This window comes from Macaca nemestrina, chromosome 20 (genome assembly GCF_043159975.1).
Source record: "Macaca nemestrina isolate mMacNem1 chromosome 20, mMacNem.hap1, whole genome shotgun sequence".
Taxonomy (NCBI): domain Eukaryota; kingdom Metazoa; phylum Chordata; class Mammalia; order Primates; family Cercopithecidae; genus Macaca; species Macaca nemestrina.
This window is the reverse complement of record NC_092144.1, coordinates 44,060,880-44,078,413: the sequence shown is the minus strand read 5'-3', so window position 1 is coordinate 44,078,413 and position 17,534 is coordinate 44,060,880. Positions and strand designations below refer to the sequence as shown.

Below are 17,534 nucleotides of genomic sequence, written 5' to 3'. Positions count from 1 at the left end.
CCATATTAGCCAGGATGGTCTCGATCTCCTGACCTCGTGATCCGCCCGTCTCGGCCTCCCAAAGTGCTGGGATTACAGGCTTGAGCCACCGCGCCCGGCCCAAAATACTGCTATTCTTAGTACAAAGAGCAGGTGATTTTTCTCTAGGTTTGCTAGTCTCCAACTAAAGGCTATGCTAAGGCTAATCTTAGTGAAATTTTTTTTACAAGAAATAGTCACAGTAAAAGAGTTTGTGGTATACAAAATGATTTTATTAGATGCCAAAACTTTTATTAACATCACTTTATTTCTTTTGCAGCTTTAATTTTCAACATTATAACACTGGCTCCTCTGGGTGACTAAATATCTTCACATGTCCACTAGCTAAAAAGAATTTCTAAGTATAACTCAACTGAAACTGAAAGCTACTGCTCTAAGAAATGCATATTATGTTTATTTGCTCTCCTGTAGAATCCAGTTTACAAATAGCATGACTGCAAAGATTTACACATAATTCCTAAATCCTTCAGGTTGTTCTACCATTAATCTTCTGATGTGTAGCAAGATAAAACACTCTTAGTGAACACTTTGCTACATCTCTTAAATGAGATTTCTCTCCATTTTGAGTTCTCTGCTGTAGAATAAGGGATACACTTGGAACTGAAGACTTCCCTCAATTTCTAAATTTTCTACATTCATACAGCTTCTCTCCTGTAGGAGTTTGTAAAAGATTCCTATTGCCTAGTCTTTCCCACATTTGCTACATGTACAGGGTTTTTTCCCTAGTGTGAGTACACTTATGTCAATTAAGGGATTAACACTGACAAAGATTTTCCCACATGTATGGTCTTCATATGATTTCCCTACAGTATAACGTCTGATAAACAAACAGGCCTACATCTTTGCTAAAAAGTCTTCCTACAGTCACCACATTCATACGACTTTCCCCAGTATAAATTTTTCTAATGTTAAATAAGGGAGAATCTAGGAATGAAAATTACCATGATAAACACTGCTTCATATGGTTTCTCTTCTGTAAGGTTTCTCACATGTATAGTGATTCATATGGTCTAAAGGCTTTTCCACACTTACCACATTATTGGGTTTCCCTCCATTATGTACTCTTTGATGGGCAGTAAGATTTGAGCCTTTGCTAAAAGCTTTCCCACACTCATTACATTTATATGGCTTTTCTCCAGTATGAATTCTCTGATGTACAGTAAGGTTTGAACTACAGCTGAAGGTTTTCCCACATTTAATACATTCATAGGGTTTCTCTCCAGTATGAATTCTGTGATGTTGAAGCAGGGATGACCTATGACTGAAGGCTTTCCCACATATACTGCATTCATAGGGTTTCAATCTAATGTGATTTCTCAAATGCATATTCAGTGATTCAAGCTGGTTGAAGGATTTCCTGCATTTCTGACATTCAAAGGGTTTTTCTTCAGTATGAATACTCTGATGCTGAACAAGAAATGAGAGGCTACTAAAGACTTTGAGACATTTGTTGCATTCATATTGTTTCTCCATAGTGTGAATTCTTTGATGTCGAGTAAGGTGTGAGCTACAGCAAAAAGCTTTCCCACATTCTCTACATTCATAAGGCTTCTCTCCAGTATGGATTTTCTGATGGTGAATAAGAGATGACCTATGAATGAAGGCCTTTCCACATATACGACACTCATAGAGTTTTTCTTGCGTATGAATTCTTAGATGTTCAATAAGATGGGACACACGACTAAAAGACTTTCCACAGTTCATACATTCGTATGGTTTCTCTCCAGTGTGAGTGCTCTGATGGTTAGTAAGTGATGACACATGGCTAAAGGCCTTCCCACATTCAACACATTTGTAAGGTTTCTCTCCACTATGGCTTATCAGATGTCGTGTAAGGGATGAGCCATGGCTAAAAGTCTTCCCACATTCACGACATTCATAGGGCTTCTCTCCTGTGTGAATTCTCCAATGGCGATTGAGGATTGACTGTTTGCCAAAGGCTTTCCCACATTCACTGCATATATAGATTTTCTCTCTATTACAAGTTTGGTGAAGGGTAAGAGATTTGCTCTGGTGGAAGGCTGCCCCACTTATACTAGAATTCAAAAGTTTCTTTCCACCACTGATTTTCTCATTTTTTACAACTGACTTTTTTGGTAAGTTCTTCTTTAATATAGCATATTTGTGTGAATTCCCTTCAGCAGAAATTTTTTGTGTTTCAAAAAGAGTAGACTTTGAATGAAAGGTGTAAATACTGTCTGGAGTGGGGCTTTCTCTAAAGGTGAGAGTTGCTGGTCTGAAATGCTCTACCTGACTTCCATGCTTCCCTTCCAACTTCTCTATATATTCCAAATTCTTCTTAGAATTTGAAAATTCATAACTTTGTTTTACAACTTTTTCTATTATTACTGTTTGGGGTGAATCTTCATCATAAATATCCTTCTTTGTTGATAATTCCTTGCTTTCCCATCTTGATTCCCAATCTGAAATACATCAAGAAAGTAAAGCACTGCTTTTTTTTTTTTTTTTTTTTTTTTTACTTCTTGAAAAGTAACTTCTATAGTGGAATTAGGATAACTGGATTAGAAATGAAGCCCCCGGGGCCAGGCGCGGTGGCTCAAGCCTGTAATCCCAGCACTTTGGGAGGCCGAGACGGGCGGATCACGAGGTCAGGAGATCGAGACCATCCTGGTTAATACGGTGAAACCCCGTCTCTACTAAAAAGTACAAAAAACTAGCCGGGCGAGGTGGCGGGCGCCTGTAGTCCCAGCTACTTGGGAGGCTGAGGCAGGAGAATGGCGTGAACCCGGGAGGCGGAGCTTGCAGTGAGCTGAGATCTGGCCACTGCACTCCAGCTTGGGCGACAGAGCGAGACTCCATCTCAAAAAAACAAAAAAAAAATAAAAAAATAAAAGAAAGAAATGAAGCCCCCACAAAACACATAGCTCTGACAACTCAAATATTTCAATGATTTCTGAACAATGCTCAAATGGAGCAGAGAATACAAAGTTCACAGAAGTAGGAACAGAGTGTGATAACAGAAATGGGAAAAATATATGTAATGAATGAAATAGTATGGAAAAAAAGGAAATTATCAAAATAAAATGTGGAAGGCATTCTGGATTCCAAGCCATCATTTTGTGCCTATATTCATGTGTGAAAGACTGCATTTTGTCTCATAGCCTTTTTCTCCAACATTCAATTAATCTCAATTTGCTGCCAGATTAACACACTTAAAATACAGAATTGATATTTCTACTTTAAACAGTTTCAGTAAAAACAAAATAATCTAAATGCTCTTTATATGTGACAAAGATTTAGGCTTTCCGAGGTTATGAAGAAACTGTGTGAATCATGTCATTTACCGGACATTAGAAAATATTATTCCTAGAAACATCTTTATATATGTTCGTTTTTTCCTCTAATATGTTCATATTTCATCTATAAGGCTCAGCTTTAGAAAAGTGATTTCTCATCTAATTGACAGCTTTTCTTAGCCTAAAACTATCAGTAGGTTTTTCTTTAAGTAGATTTAAGAAAGAATAATTTGCCTTACTTTGTCATGAACAGAGTAACAATTGAATTATTATGATGGCAAAAACCTCTAACCCTGATTAGATGACATGAGTAACACAGATAATAATTTGGGATAGAGGAACAATTGTTTTGAAAATCTAAGCTAAATATCCCTCAATTTTTCATTTCTATCTGAGATCTTTGAAGACAGTATCCCTAAAATGCTTCCACACTCTCTATAAACATCTTTAACAAAATCTTCCTTAGTCTCGTTCACCATGACTCACCTGGAATCATACCTTTTGACAGTTTTTTCTCCACCATCCAGGGCTCTTTTCCATCCTCCAATAACATGATCACATATGGCTTAGTTACGGAAAGACCTGCTTACAGGAAGAATATAGAATTGTTTAAGCTGTGGTCCTCTATTATGAGAGGCATCACATGAGGGACCACAGGAAGGGATGAAGGGTGTTCACTGAAATGGAAAGATAAGCTTCAGGGGCACAACAGAGCCGCACATTTCTTTGGGAACATGCTACAGAAATTCAGCCATTTACTTAGGAGGATCTCCAGCAATTCAGAGTGGCAAAAGAGCCCCTAATGGAGTGGAAGGGGTGATATCCTTACCTACAGAGACCAGGTTCTCATAATTCTGGACCATCACATCCTTGTATAAGTCCCTCTGAGCAGAATCGAGCCATCCCCACTCTTCATGAGAGAAGTCTATAGCCACATCACTAAATGTCACCTGAAATAGCAAATATATTTAGGCTCATGCATAGCCCAGGCCTCTTCTGTCACTGAAGAAAGGGTAAAATTAGCCTGGTTGTGGGAGAAATGGAATAAGATTCAGGAATTGTGGCAATGATTGGGAATGTGATCTCAGTTAAGTAATAATAGGACAGTATGTAGTTGGAATTACTATACCATAAGGGGGACAGGTATGTGATTAGAATTATTATACAATAAGGGTGAGAAACAAATATGAGAGCTTTGCTTCAGGAGAGTTAATTTTGCTAAAAGTTACAGAAATACACGAATTTTAAAAAATCAGTATTTGACATTTGACAGCACAGGGTCAAGTATTTAGTTATATCTTTTACAGCTTAAGTGCTAGGTAAGTAATTAAAAAAATGAGGCTAAAGCGATTGTCTCTCAAATGGGATACTCAGGATGATCCACTAAGGCTCACAAAAAATGGGCAACCAGGTGTGGTGGCTCACACCTGTAATCCCAACTACTTAGGAGGCTGAGGCAGGAGAATGGCTTGAACTCAAGAGACGGAGGTTGTGCCACTGCACTCCAGCCTGGGTAACAGAGCAAGACTCTGTCTCAAAAATAAAAAAAATCTTTATATTAAAGACTGATAGACATACACTGTTATGGTTTGATTGTGACCCCCAAAAAGCATGTATTGAACTTAATCGCCATTGTAACAGTTTTGAGAGGTAAGACCTTAGGAGATGATTATGCCTTGAGGGCTTTGCCCTCATGAATGGATTAATGTCATCATCATTAGGACTGGCTTATTTAATAAATGCATTTGAGCCCCTTTTTGGTTCTCTCTCTTCTCTTCACCCTTCCACCATAAAAGGACACAGCAAGAAGGCCCTTGCCAGATGCCTGCCCCTTGATCTTGGACTTCCCAGGCTACAAAACCATGAGAGGTCAATTTCTATTGTTCATAAATTGCTCAGTCTGTGGTATTCTGTTACAGCAGCACCAATGGACTAAAACATACATATAACTGATTCATAAACAAAAAAGAAAAATATATTTATGGTGTATACTTAAACTTTGTACTGACAGACATTTAATAATTAAAATATGAGACCCCTGAGTGAAAAGACTGAAGGATGGTTTCATATCATAGATCAGGTGTCTCTAACCCCCTGGGCCACAGACTGGTACCGGTCTGTGGCCTGTTAGGAATTGGGCCATAGAGCAGGAGATGATTGGGAGGCAAATGACTATTATCACCTGAGCTCCACCTCCTGTCAGATCAGCTATGGCATTAGACTCTCATAGGAGCACAATCGCTACTGTGAATTGCGCGTGCAAGGGATCAATTCACACCCCTTATGTGAACTAAACTAATGCCTGATGATCTGAGGTGGAACAGTTTTATCCTCAGAACACCACCTCCCACTTCTGTGGGAAAACTGTCTTCCACAAAACTGATCTCTGGTGCCAAAAAGGTTGGGGACCACTGTCTTAGATAGTCCTTAAATAGGACCTGAAAGGAAAGGGAAAAAAATAAAAGGGAACATTTCAAAGAAAATACTCTAAGGAAATGCTCACAGATGTGCTTAGAAATTCCTTTCAATAGTACTCATTTCACAATATTACTTAAAATAGTAAAACTTTGGAAGCTTCAATATTCAATAGTAGTTTATTGGCTAGTTATATTATGTACAAAAAATATATCCATTTAATACAGCATTATTACTGTCTTTGATTTGTGAAACAAATTGCTTGCCTGTGGTAATTTTTTAGGTCTGACAGTTAATTCAGTATTGTATTACATTATTTGGATATTTTGCATGCATATTCACCAGTGATACTGGTCTTTGGTTTTAAAGGCAGAATTTACTTTTCCCAGGTGTTGGGAAAATAATTAAAATTCAAATCTCCTGCCAATGGCAGAAAATCCTCTCCACAAATGTAGAAAAAAACACAGTTTTATTACTTAATAAGCATTAAATCAATTGTGATGTACTTCACAGGCAATCCACTAATGAGATTAAAAGGACAGGAAGAAATCTCATCTTTTTTATAGCCAAGCAGATACAATCCAATACATACATTTTCCAAATAATCAAGTAAGACCTGACAGTTCAATTTGCTACACATAATTTATCCTAAATTCATCTGTTAATTGTAGTTGCCACTGTGTTAGTTAATTCCCTTTATCCCAAATCAAAAAAACATTTATCATAGCTTTATGATGAACAGGTTATTACAAGTTAGAGCCAGGGATTACAAGTTCTTCCCCTTCAGTTGCCTGGGCAGCCTGGCGTGTTCACTCATCTCTGTCCCCAAAAGAACATAGGATATCTGTCCTAGCACTTATTTTAACTTCTTATGCTTTCTTACTTTTCTACCAGTGCTGCAATCCTCAATACAGTAGCCACTAGGCAATTTGGCTACATACATTTAAATTAATTAAAATGTAAAAATAAAATAAATAAAATTTAAAATTCAGTTCCTCAGTTGCTTAAGCCACAGTTCAAGGACTCAATAGTCATACAGGGCTGGTGGCTACCGTACTGACCAGCACATGTGCAGAACACTTCCACCACTGCAGAAAGTTCTCTTAGACAATACTGTATTAGAACATGAAGTCCTGTGTGTCGGTGTACACCGAAATTCATCTACAACTTTTCCTAACAGGTACTTCACAAGTGTTTAGAAGATGAACCAATTAATAATTTTGGCATGAGTTCACTTTAGCTGTTACTTTTTTCTTGCTGTTGCCAGGCTGGAGTGCAGTGACATAAACATAGTTCATGAAGCCTCATACCACAGGGTTCAAGAAATTTTCTCAACTCATCGGCCTCTCGAATAGCTGGAAAAAGAGGCATGTACCACCACACCAGTTTTTCGATTCTAATTATCTAATTTCTCCAAGAAAACAGACTTCACCCAACATGTACATCTGCTACTCATGTTCTCTCCTGTGCAAGCTTCACGTTCCATGCCATGATTCTGCCCCATCAGTTCTTCATTACTCATCTTATTCACTCAACAATTACTTACTAAGCATCTATTTGGTGCCAGGTACCACTCTGGGTACTGAAGCTATAACAGACAACAAAAAAGAAAAAACATTTCTCCCACCAGAAAGAGGCAAACAATGAGCATGTGCGTATACTGAATATACAGTACATCAGCTAGTGAGTGACACGTGCCGTGGAAAACAACAAAGCAGTGATGGAGGAGTGGAAGTGCTAGGCGAGAGAAGATGACCGCAATTGCAAATAGGCGTTCAGGGACGCTTTTCTGAGAAAGTAACCACGGAGCAAACACACGAAGAAGATAAGAATGCAAGCTTGTGCCTATGTCGGGGAAGAATATTCCACGTGGATGGCACAGCAACTGGTGACAGTGGCTGGAGCTCACAGGAATGAGGAAGCAGAGAAGGAAGGTGGGATCAGAGAGGTAATGGCCTAATTGTACAAACAGGTCATTGCAGAAGTAACTCAGAGCCACTGAAAACTTTTAGGTTGAGGAATGATAGGAATTGATATAACAGTAGGGTCACAATAACAGCTGTACTAAGAACAGACCGATGAGGGTTAAGGGCAGATGGAGGGAATCCAGCTAGGATTCCGCAATAATCCAGGTGGCTTTATCGCTAGCACTACCGGGGTGGTAGTGGTGGTGGTAGTGATGGGGTAACTAAGGGTCAGATTCTGTATACAGCGTATAACTTAGTTCCAACTAGAGGATCTGAGTAAGAGTTATAAGTCAAAGGGAGAATCAAGGATGTCGGCAAACATCTCTTCACTTCAGACTACATGGTACAGTTTTGACAATCATAAAGCAAATAACCTTACATTCCAAAGTTGCATTGTGAATTGTAGTTTTAAAACGTTGGCAAGACTAGAAAGTCTTCTAGCAGAAAACTGTAGAATAGAGGACCACTGGGTGAGGAGGACAATACCTTGTGGGCTCCATCCTTCCTATATATATGGATGGAACCATAGATTCAATCCCTTAAATAGACTTAATTAGGTGGGAACAGGCAGGAGAAGCAAACACACAGTCCTGATAAAGTGTTTCAGGAAGATTTGGGGACACACTGACTTACCTGAGACATTACTCTGCAATTTCCCAACAGCCAACAGAGTCCTCTTGCCAGGCTCTTATCTTAGAGATGGGCAGTGTCCTGAGGGCACAGAAGGGCAGGGAAAAGCAGTCATGAAAAATCAGGTTTATCTTGCGGCACCTGTGACACACCATAATGGAAAAGCACACTGGTAATCACTCTCCAGGGCGTCAATCTCTCCCTGGGAACTAACAGGTTGTTTCTCCGCAAGGGCTAACCGTTTACCAGGTGCCACCTGCGGGGAAAATAAATTATTCTGTACATAAAAGCCTCATAAAACAACGGTAACAACTATCAGCTCGTTCGATCTTCATTACTATGCATGGTAGGCATTCACATTATTCCAGATTTCTTTTTAAACAATGACAAAACTGAAATTCCAAGATACCGAACCCATTTGTTCAAGGTTACACAACTGCAAAGCGCCGGCTTCATGACGACATAACCCAAAGACAACTGTGGCTGGCGTCTGCTCACGCGCCCACTTCGCTCTCACAACAGCGCCAAGATGTCGGCCCCGTCATCACCCCGCGTTTACACAGGAGGACAAGGCGGCCAGGAAAAGCCAAGGCACCGGCCGGGGTCACACCGCGGGGCAGACCCAGGGCCTGAGCCCCGCCGCCGCCCCCGGGACTCACACTAGCCGGAGTCCTCAGCGGGGCCTCACCGTCCCCGCAGGCGCCCCGAGCCCGCACCTCTGCGGACCTGACGCCCCGCGTCGCTGGTGAGCGGGCAACGGCCGCCGACCTCCGGGAACGACACTGCCCAGAATCGTCCCTGAGCCTAGGAGTCGCCGTCAGGCCTGAGGCTACCGCGGGACGGACCCAGTGCGCAGCCCACAGCCGATCGACATTTCCCAGAATCATCCGCGAACCGCCGGCACCGGAAGACCACGCTTCCCAGGAGTCTCTGCGGCCGCGCGGACCTGGCGCGCCGCGGACAAACCGGTCTAGGTTTCCTAAGAAACTAAACCGCCTGGGACTATTGTCCCAGAACCGGCCAGTTAGGACCATGCGCGAAGTGTCCTGGGGCACACAGTCATCCTGTGGTGAAAGATACACCTCGGAACCAAGGGCTACCCTCTACTTTTGAGGACAATAGCGCCGGGACCAAGAAACTACACTTCCCAGAAAACCGTGCGGCCATGGCAAACTCTTTCTGGGTCAGCGTGGGCGCACACCAATATTTCTTTCCGGGGGCGTGGGGAGACCTTAGTGGTACCGCGCGAGCTCTCGCCTTTGCTAGCAAAAGAGCTCCTCTCTTGCCAAACCCTGCTGCTACGCTGTCCAGCTTCTGTGGTATTTGAGGCTTTTTTGGAATGCACTTGCCGGAGACTACAGCTCACAGAACGCCCTGGGCTGGACTGTGCCAGCTGTAGTTCGCCAAGGACATTTCTTGGAAATGCATGCGGCCACGTATCTGTGACACAAATGGGCGTTCTCATGTGCGTTAAGCTCCGTGGAAGGACTTGGAAATACGGAACTTGAGAGAGCGCTGGGAGGACACAGACCCTCATCCTGGCAGGAGTCACTCCTCCCGCAGCCATCAAGCCTGACCCCCTCTCTCACCAGAGGCGCTTCTTAGACCCTGACCTTGCCCGGCCCACCCAAAGGGGCAATGGACCTCTTTGTATGCAAGCCAGAGCAGTCTACTGTTGGTGTATATTTGAATTTTTTACTTTCTTTTTAATATTTAAATTAAATTTTAATTTAATGCTGCCTCTGCCTCTGAGAGAGACAGGGAGAGATAGGGGAGGCCTGGAGTGGGGGCCCTGCGGGACAGGGATAGGGGACCCTTCCTCACTTTGCACAATCTGGGAACCCTCCCCAAGGGGAACATAAAGCTGCAGTGGAAGAGCACTGGCCTAGTGGGCTTCGTCCTGGGGACAAAGGCTGGGAGACTGCAGCTGAAAGGTGTGGGCTCCAGGAGGGCCGCAGAGGGCCCAGCAGCAGAGTCAGGGAGCAGAGGTCCGCCCTCCGTCCATCTTCCTTCCTTCTCTGGCCCACAGAGCACTCTGTGCCCCTCCCACGCCCACAGCTACAGGCGGAGCCGGCTTGCGGGGGCGGGGGTTCTTTAGAAGGAGTGGGGGTCCTCCTAGGGTAAAGAGGGCCAGGAGGCTTCCTGGGGACCTCAGGCCCCTCTGGGCCTCCCAGGACTGGGCCTGTGGCTGTGATGTGCTTTGCCCTGGGAGTGACGTGCTCAGTGGTGGAGTTTGTGTAACTGTCACTCATTCACCTGCCCGTGCCCAGCCACTCCCATCGGCGCCCACCCAATACACATGTGGGTCCTCAGCTGCCGTCAGGGGAAGTTCCTGCCTGTGTCACACACATCCGTCCCACCCACCACACTGCAGGTTACAGGACTGCCCCACATGCGCCACCATGCCCACCTGAAGTTACCTGGCACACAGGTATCATCACCTGCACGACATGACCAGGTCGTGCACTTTCTATGCTAGGGCCAGGGCAGGCTTGCACCTTCAGCCTTAGGGACACTGGGGGTGGTGATAGCTGGAGGCCAGGGAAGTCACCAGGCTGGAGACATCATCTACCTCCAGGAGAGGGTTGATATCAGACATCTCCCATGCACCACTTTGAGCCATCTCAGCCTCACCTGGGACTCTGGCTGGCACCAGCAGTTCCATGAAGGTTTAGACCATCTCTAGGTTTAGGAAGGGCCTCCCTTGCCATCACCGTGGTCTGGGCTGCACGCCTTCTGAGCAAGGGCTCTGGGCAGCAGATGCAGCCAGCCAGAGTGTGGGGGTGAGGGGCCTAGGCACAGGAGGGTTGCAAGGCCTTCACTACACCCACCATTTCAGAGGGAGGACAGTAATTGTTTGGGTTTGTCCTGTGAGGTGTGGCAGAGAGCAGGGCCCAGGGCACGTCCAGGGCCAGACAGGAATCCTGTGCTGCAGCCTCGGGGCCATGAGGGTACATGATGGGGCCAGTATGGGGGCATCCCCTGTGCCAAACACCTGGGCAGTAGGTGCCCTGGGGTCAGTGGGTGGGTCAGAGCGTTTGCAGGATTTCTGGTTTCTGTTGGACTTGTGTGTGCTGGAGGATAGAGAGAAGAGAGAAAGGGTGGAGAGAAGGGGGAGATGGCCCCTGCTGCCTCCTGGCCTCTAAGTGGGGATGATGGGTGGTAGATGAGTGGCAGAGGGGTCAGCGGGAGCTTCAAGGCTTCCAGGGAAGCGGAGGCAGCAGGGATGCAGGCCTTGCCTGAGGTTGACTTGGGGCTGGGGCTTCTTAGAGGCCAGGGCCCTAGAGCTCCCAGACAGGGAGTCTGCAGGAACACAGCACATGACACAGCACAACTCAACACAACACAACCTGGCACAGCAGAGCAGCGTGCTGTGCACTGGGCTGCAGCAGAACGGGGAGGGAAGTCTGTAGGGTCCCAGGAGTCATGGAGCAAACTGACCTGAGCCGTGTCCCTCAGCCAAGGCACAGGCACCTGGCCTTGAGCCACCTACTTCCTTGTGACAGCCCCATGCCCTGGTGTCCCTGGGGCTGAGACAGGGCTGGGGCTGCTGTCCAAGGTGAGGTCTGACTAATCCCTAACCTCTAACCCCGAGCTGTTTTGGGAACTTGAACTTCTTCTAGGGGACCCAGTGGTGCTGACAGGATTTCTGGGCACCTCAGCCAGGCCCCCTGCCCGCCTGGCCACATTGGGTCCCACTCAAATCTGACCTTGGGGCTTGTGTGGCCTCTGCTTACTGAGCCCTGTGGTTCTCTGCCAGGCACTGTTGGCCCTACGGCCAGGCTGGCACCTGGAGAATGGCCTGTCCCCAAAGCCTGCACTCCTCCCAGTTCACCCGCTTTGCTTTTCTCCCGCACTGGGAGGTGGGAACCAGGTTGACACTGGGGGAGGAGCTCCCTCAAATCTGGCTTCACTTTAGAGTTCTGGGCAGGGCTTTGGGAGATGATACCCTCATTATTTATTCTTTGGAAGAATTTGTATAAGATTGGTTTCCTCCTTAAGTATTTGCTAGAATGTCCCAGAAAAAGTCATTTGCCTGGGATTTTCTTTGCAAAAGCTTTTAAAATTTTAATTTGGTTTCATAGACAATTAGAGGACTGCATGGCCACCAGCAACAGTTGCAGATTCTTATGGGCAATAAAACTCACAGACACAATAGGTGAATGTTCACTTGACTCTAAATTAACGTAGATTTATGAAAGGACAAAGAAAAAGCATGTTCAGCATTTTCAGTGTTATTGGTGGGGTGAGAGATGTCCAGCAGCAGTCTAACATTTCACACCACCATTCAGTAGCATCGCTATTTGGGAATTGAAGTTAATGTGCATGAGGTTCACCTTGAAATGTTCATGTATCATTGTCTGATCCAGAACATCTTACAACATTGGAGGACACCTCCATGTCCATGTTAGTTCAGGAAAGCCTTGCTTTCCTGTCTTTTACATGATCCTAATCATGTCGTCCTTCAGTGTCCATACACCACTCACTGCCCTCCCAGTTCAGGTGCAGTTCCCCAAGCAAAGCTTTCACAATAAACAATGCCTGAAATGCAGCATTTCTCATTGATCTAATTCCATTCTGACTGAAGAAACAGTGCTGGAGGAAATAAAAGCAACATCGTCTTCCTAGGATTGAATATAGGAGAGAGCCTAGGCCTCCTGTTCATGGTTCACCCTTAAGGATTATTCAGGGTTTCTCTATCTTCTCATGTCAGTATTTGAATGTTTTTTTTGAATTTAAAAATCTCACCTAATTTGAAAAATAAACACAGGCCGGTCACGGTGGCTCAAGCCTGTAATCCCAGCACTTTGGGAGGCCCAGACGGGCGGATCACAAGGTCAGGAGATCGAGACCATCCTGGCTAACATGGTGAAACCCCGTCTCTACTGAAAAATACAAAAAACTAGCCGGGCGAGGTGTCAGGTGTCTGTAGTCCCAGCTACTCGGGAGGCTGAGGCAGGAGAATGGCGTAAACCCGGGAGGCGGAGCTTGCAGTAAGCCGAGATCCGGCCACTGCACTCCAGCCTGGGTGACACAGCGAGACTCCGTCTCAAAAAAAAAAAAAAAAAAGAAAAGAAAAAAAAAACAAACACAAAGTTTCCATAGTATCCTATTTAAAATGTTTCATTACTTTATTTTTAACAAATAAACTCTCACTATATTGCCCAGGCTGGAATGCAGGAGCTGTTCCAGGTGTGGTGATAACTCACTGCAGCCTCAAGCTCCTGGGCTCAAGCAACACTCCCACCTCAGCCTCCTCAATATACTCTTATTTTAATGGCTGAAAGATCTTTAAGAAGGTCTCCTTTTAAATTAATTTATTCATTATTTGTGTCTTTTCAATTTTTCTTTTGAATGTCTCCCTCCCCATAGGTTTTTCAGTTGGTAGTAGATTAATGTTCCACAACATTTACTTTGTGCAGCTAAATTGCCACACAGGATCTACATGATCCTAATCATGTCGTCATTCAGTGTCCATACACCACTCACTGCCCTCCCAGTTCAGGCGCAGTCCCCCAAGTACCCTCACTCCATTGATGTCCCTAGATTTGGACAATGGGATGTTAGCAGACAATAGGCAGTTAATTGCTTCAATAGGACCATGCAGTTAGTCTTTCCTTCCCACATTCCTGTGGTCACTATGAGACGACCTTTCCCCTAGAAGTGCTGGTTCTTAGGTGTGAACCCCTGAATGAATAGACGTGGCTCAGATTTGAGCCCAACCTACAGGAGGGACCAACTCCTACCAGGTCCACAGCTTGAGTGTTCACCATCTAGCCAAGCCCAGCTTATATCAGCTGAAACACCAGCCAACCCACAGCACATGAGGGATCAATGATTGTCAGTCATCATCAATGAGTGTCATTTTAATCTATTGAATTTTCAGGTTGTTTGTGACACAGTAAAAGTGGGCCAATTGGAATAATTAATTTGTATAAATATGAAGAGTTTGCAATCACTTTTTGTTATTGATTTCTATGAAAATTGCATTGAGATCAAATTATATCCTCTGGAAATTTTAAAATCCTTTGAAATTTGTTGAGACCTACTTTATGCTCTAATAAGTGGTCATTTTTATTAATCATCCACATGCAGTTAAAAATGCATATTCCTCCATTATTACATGCCTTATTCTATTAAGTTTTTCCTAATTGTATTTTTAAATCTTATTTTTTTATTTTAACAGCTTTAATGAAGTATAAATGACATATAAGAAGCATATATATCAAAATGTACAATTTGTAACTTCTGACAGTTGTGAAAACCAGAAAAATCATCATGATCAAAATATGAACAGATTTATCCCTTGTGAAAGTTTCCTTGTGCCTCTTTAAGTGCCTCTCTCTTGCCTGTCCTTGTCCCCTTCCTTCTCTTTGGGCAACCACTGATCTGGTTTCTGCCAGTATAGATTAGTTTGCATTTTCCAGCACTTTATGTACATGGAATCATAGAGCATGCACTGTTTTTGGTCTGATTTCCTTCACAGAACTTAAAATCTTTCAAGTTCATTGGTCTTATGAGTATCAATACTTCATACAGTTTTTTTTAGTTTCAAATGTTAAAAAATTTACATAAAGCAAATTCACTCTTTTTGATGTGCATTTCCATGAGTTTTGAGAACTCTGTCTTATGTAGGTTTTGTATGGGTGTCTGGAGTCGTAGGCACTTCCACTACAGTAGAGATATTCTTTCCTGACTTCAGACGCTCCTTGTGCTATGCTTTTGTAGGCAGATGGTCTCCTTGCCCTTAATCCTGAGTGGCCACCAGCTTGTTCTTCATTCCGATGGCTTTGCCTTTTCCAGAACTGCTTATCAATGAAATCATGTACTATGTAGCTTTTTGAGTCTGGCTTCTTTCAATAATTTTCTCATTGACAAATTCTACCTATAATCTTAAAATGCTAAAGTGTCAAGTATCTTTATTAATACTCTTTTTTTCAGATGTTTTAATTACTGGAAATAAGATTACCAAATTTATTTTTTAAAAATCAGGTTCTTATGTGGCAATATATTTAATGTATTTTTATATAGTAACTAGATAATAAGATTTCTTTTTTCCCTCCAGCTTTATTGGTATAATTGACAAATAGGAATTGTGTATATTTAAAATGTATGGCTTGATAATTTGATATATATTTACAGTGTGAAGTGACCACCATACTCAAGGTAATTAACATATTCATCATAGATTTGATTATGTTTCAAATTTTAAAATAAAAAGGTATTGAAGTCAGGTAGACTCAAAAGCTACATATTGCGTGATTTTACTTATTAGCAATTCTGGAAAAGGCAAAGCTATAGAGATAAGAGCACACCAGTGGCCACTAACGATTAAGGGTGAGGAGATTACTTGAGTACAAAGGAACAGCAGAAGAAATTTTTTGAGGGGTAGAAAACAGGTTTTTTGTTTTGTTTTGTTTTTTTTACTGATGAGGACCCTTAAAAATTTTTAGCAAATTTCAAGTAAGATGGCTCCTCCCTTTTTCACAGTTTTGCTTTCTGCAGTTTCAGTTACTCATAGTCAACCAGGGTTCAAAAATTGGTGAGGCAGTACAATAAGATATATTCAGAGAGAGACACTGATCAGATTCATATAAATTTTACTACAGTATGTTGGTATAATTGTTCTATTTTATAATTAGTTCCTGTTAATTTCTTAGTTGAATTTATAAATTAAACTCTATGATAGTCATGGAGGCATAGGAAAAAAGCATAGTATATTGTATACAAGGTTCATTACTATGCATGGGTTCAGGCATTCACAGAGAGTTATAGAATGTATCCCCTGAGGATAAAGGGGATTCCTCTATACAATAGAGTATTATTACTCAAGGTCACCATGCTGTCCATTAGACCTCCAGAGATGCATCTTGCATAGCTGAAACTTTGTACCCTTTGAGGACTTCTCACTCATACCGCCCACCACCACTTTGTGGCCCCAGGCAACCACAATTCTACTCTCTGATTCTATGAGTTTTATCATTTTAGATTACACATAGAAGTGAGATCATGCAGGATTTGTCTTTTTGTGTCTAGCTTATTTCACTAATGTCCTCAAGATTCATCCATGTTGTTGAAAGTAGCAGGATTTTCGTCTTTTTTAAAAGGCCAAACAGTATTCCATTGTATATTTTGTTAAACATATGTGATTGATAGCTTTTGTGTGTATGTGTATGTGTGTGTGTGTACATATGTGTGTGTGTATATATATATATATATATATCTCACATTTTCTTTATCCATTCATCCATTGACAGACATTTAGGTTTTTTCCCTATCTTGGTGACTATGAATAATGCCACAATGAACCTGGGGGTGCCAATCTACTGATCTTATTATTATTGGATATATATGTAGAAGTGGGATTTCTGGGTCATATAGTAGTTCTATTTTTTATTTTTATTTTTTGAGACAGAGTCTTGCTCTGTCACCCAAGCTAGAGTGCAATGGTGTGATCTTGGCTCACTGCAACATTTGCCTCCTGGGTTCAAGTGATTCTCCTGTCTCAGCCTCCCGAGTAGCTGGGATTACAGGCACACACCACCATGCTCGGCTAATTTTTGTATTTTTAGTAGAGACAGGGCTTCACCATGTTGGCCAGGTTGGTCTCAAACTCCTGACCTAGGGTGATCTGCCTGTCTCGGCCTCCCAAAGTGCTGGGATTACAGGTGTAAGCCAATGCGCCCTGCCTATTTTTAATTTTTTGAGAAAGGTTCATTCTGTTTTTTATAAAGGCTGTACCACTTTATATTTCTACAATAGTGCACAAGAGTTTCAATTTCTTTACATCTTTGCAAACACTTATAATTTTTCATCTTTTGGGTAGAAGCCATGCTAATATGTGTGAGATGGTATCTTGTGGTTTTGATTGTCATTTCCCAGATGATTCATGATGGTGAACATCTTTTCATGCAGCTATTGGCCATTTGTAAGTCTTTTTAGGAAAAATGTGTATGCAGGTCCTTTGCCCATTTTTAATTGGATTATTTTTTACATTGAGTTGTATGAGGTAATTATATAGTTTGGATATTAACCCCTTATCAAATATATGATTTACAAATGTTTTCTTTCATTTTTTAGGTTGATACCTCCAGCCTCATCTTCTCACTCAGGATTGTTTTCACTTTTTGGGCTTCTTTGCAATTCCATAAACATTTTAGGATTTTTTTTTTCCTGTTTCTATAAAAAATGCCATTGGGATTCATAGAATCTGATAGATGTCTTC

The 17,534-nt window shown here is 42.6% G+C and overlaps 1 protein-coding gene across 11 annotated transcripts; it reads right to left on the bottom strand.

Moving 5' to 3' along the window:
• Positions 1–117: 117 nt before the first annotated feature.
• Positions 118–9,297, bottom strand: LOC105495561 (zinc finger protein 181). 11 transcript variants are annotated; one of them, XM_011765277.3, is made up of 5 exons: positions 9,025–9,297; positions 8,312–8,389; positions 4,126–4,246; positions 3,783–3,881; positions 120–2,462 (listed from the first exon to the last, which is right to left on the bottom strand). In XM_011765277.3, the coding sequence occupies exons 2-5, from the start codon at positions 8,318–8,320 to the stop codon at positions 997–999; spliced, it is 1,695 nt and encodes a 564-aa protein (XP_011763579.1). In that variant the 5' UTR covers positions 8,321–8,389; positions 9,025–9,297; the 3' UTR covers positions 120–996. The 11 variants fall into 11 exon arrangements, with proteins under 11 accessions (XP_011763584.1, XP_011763582.1, XP_070942362.1 ...); XM_071086260.1 differs by having other exon boundaries at positions 9,035–9,297; XM_011765278.3 differs by lacking the exon at positions 9,025–9,297 and adding an exon at positions 8,968–8,986.
• Between the last annotated feature and the right edge of the window lie 8,237 nt (positions 9,298–17,534).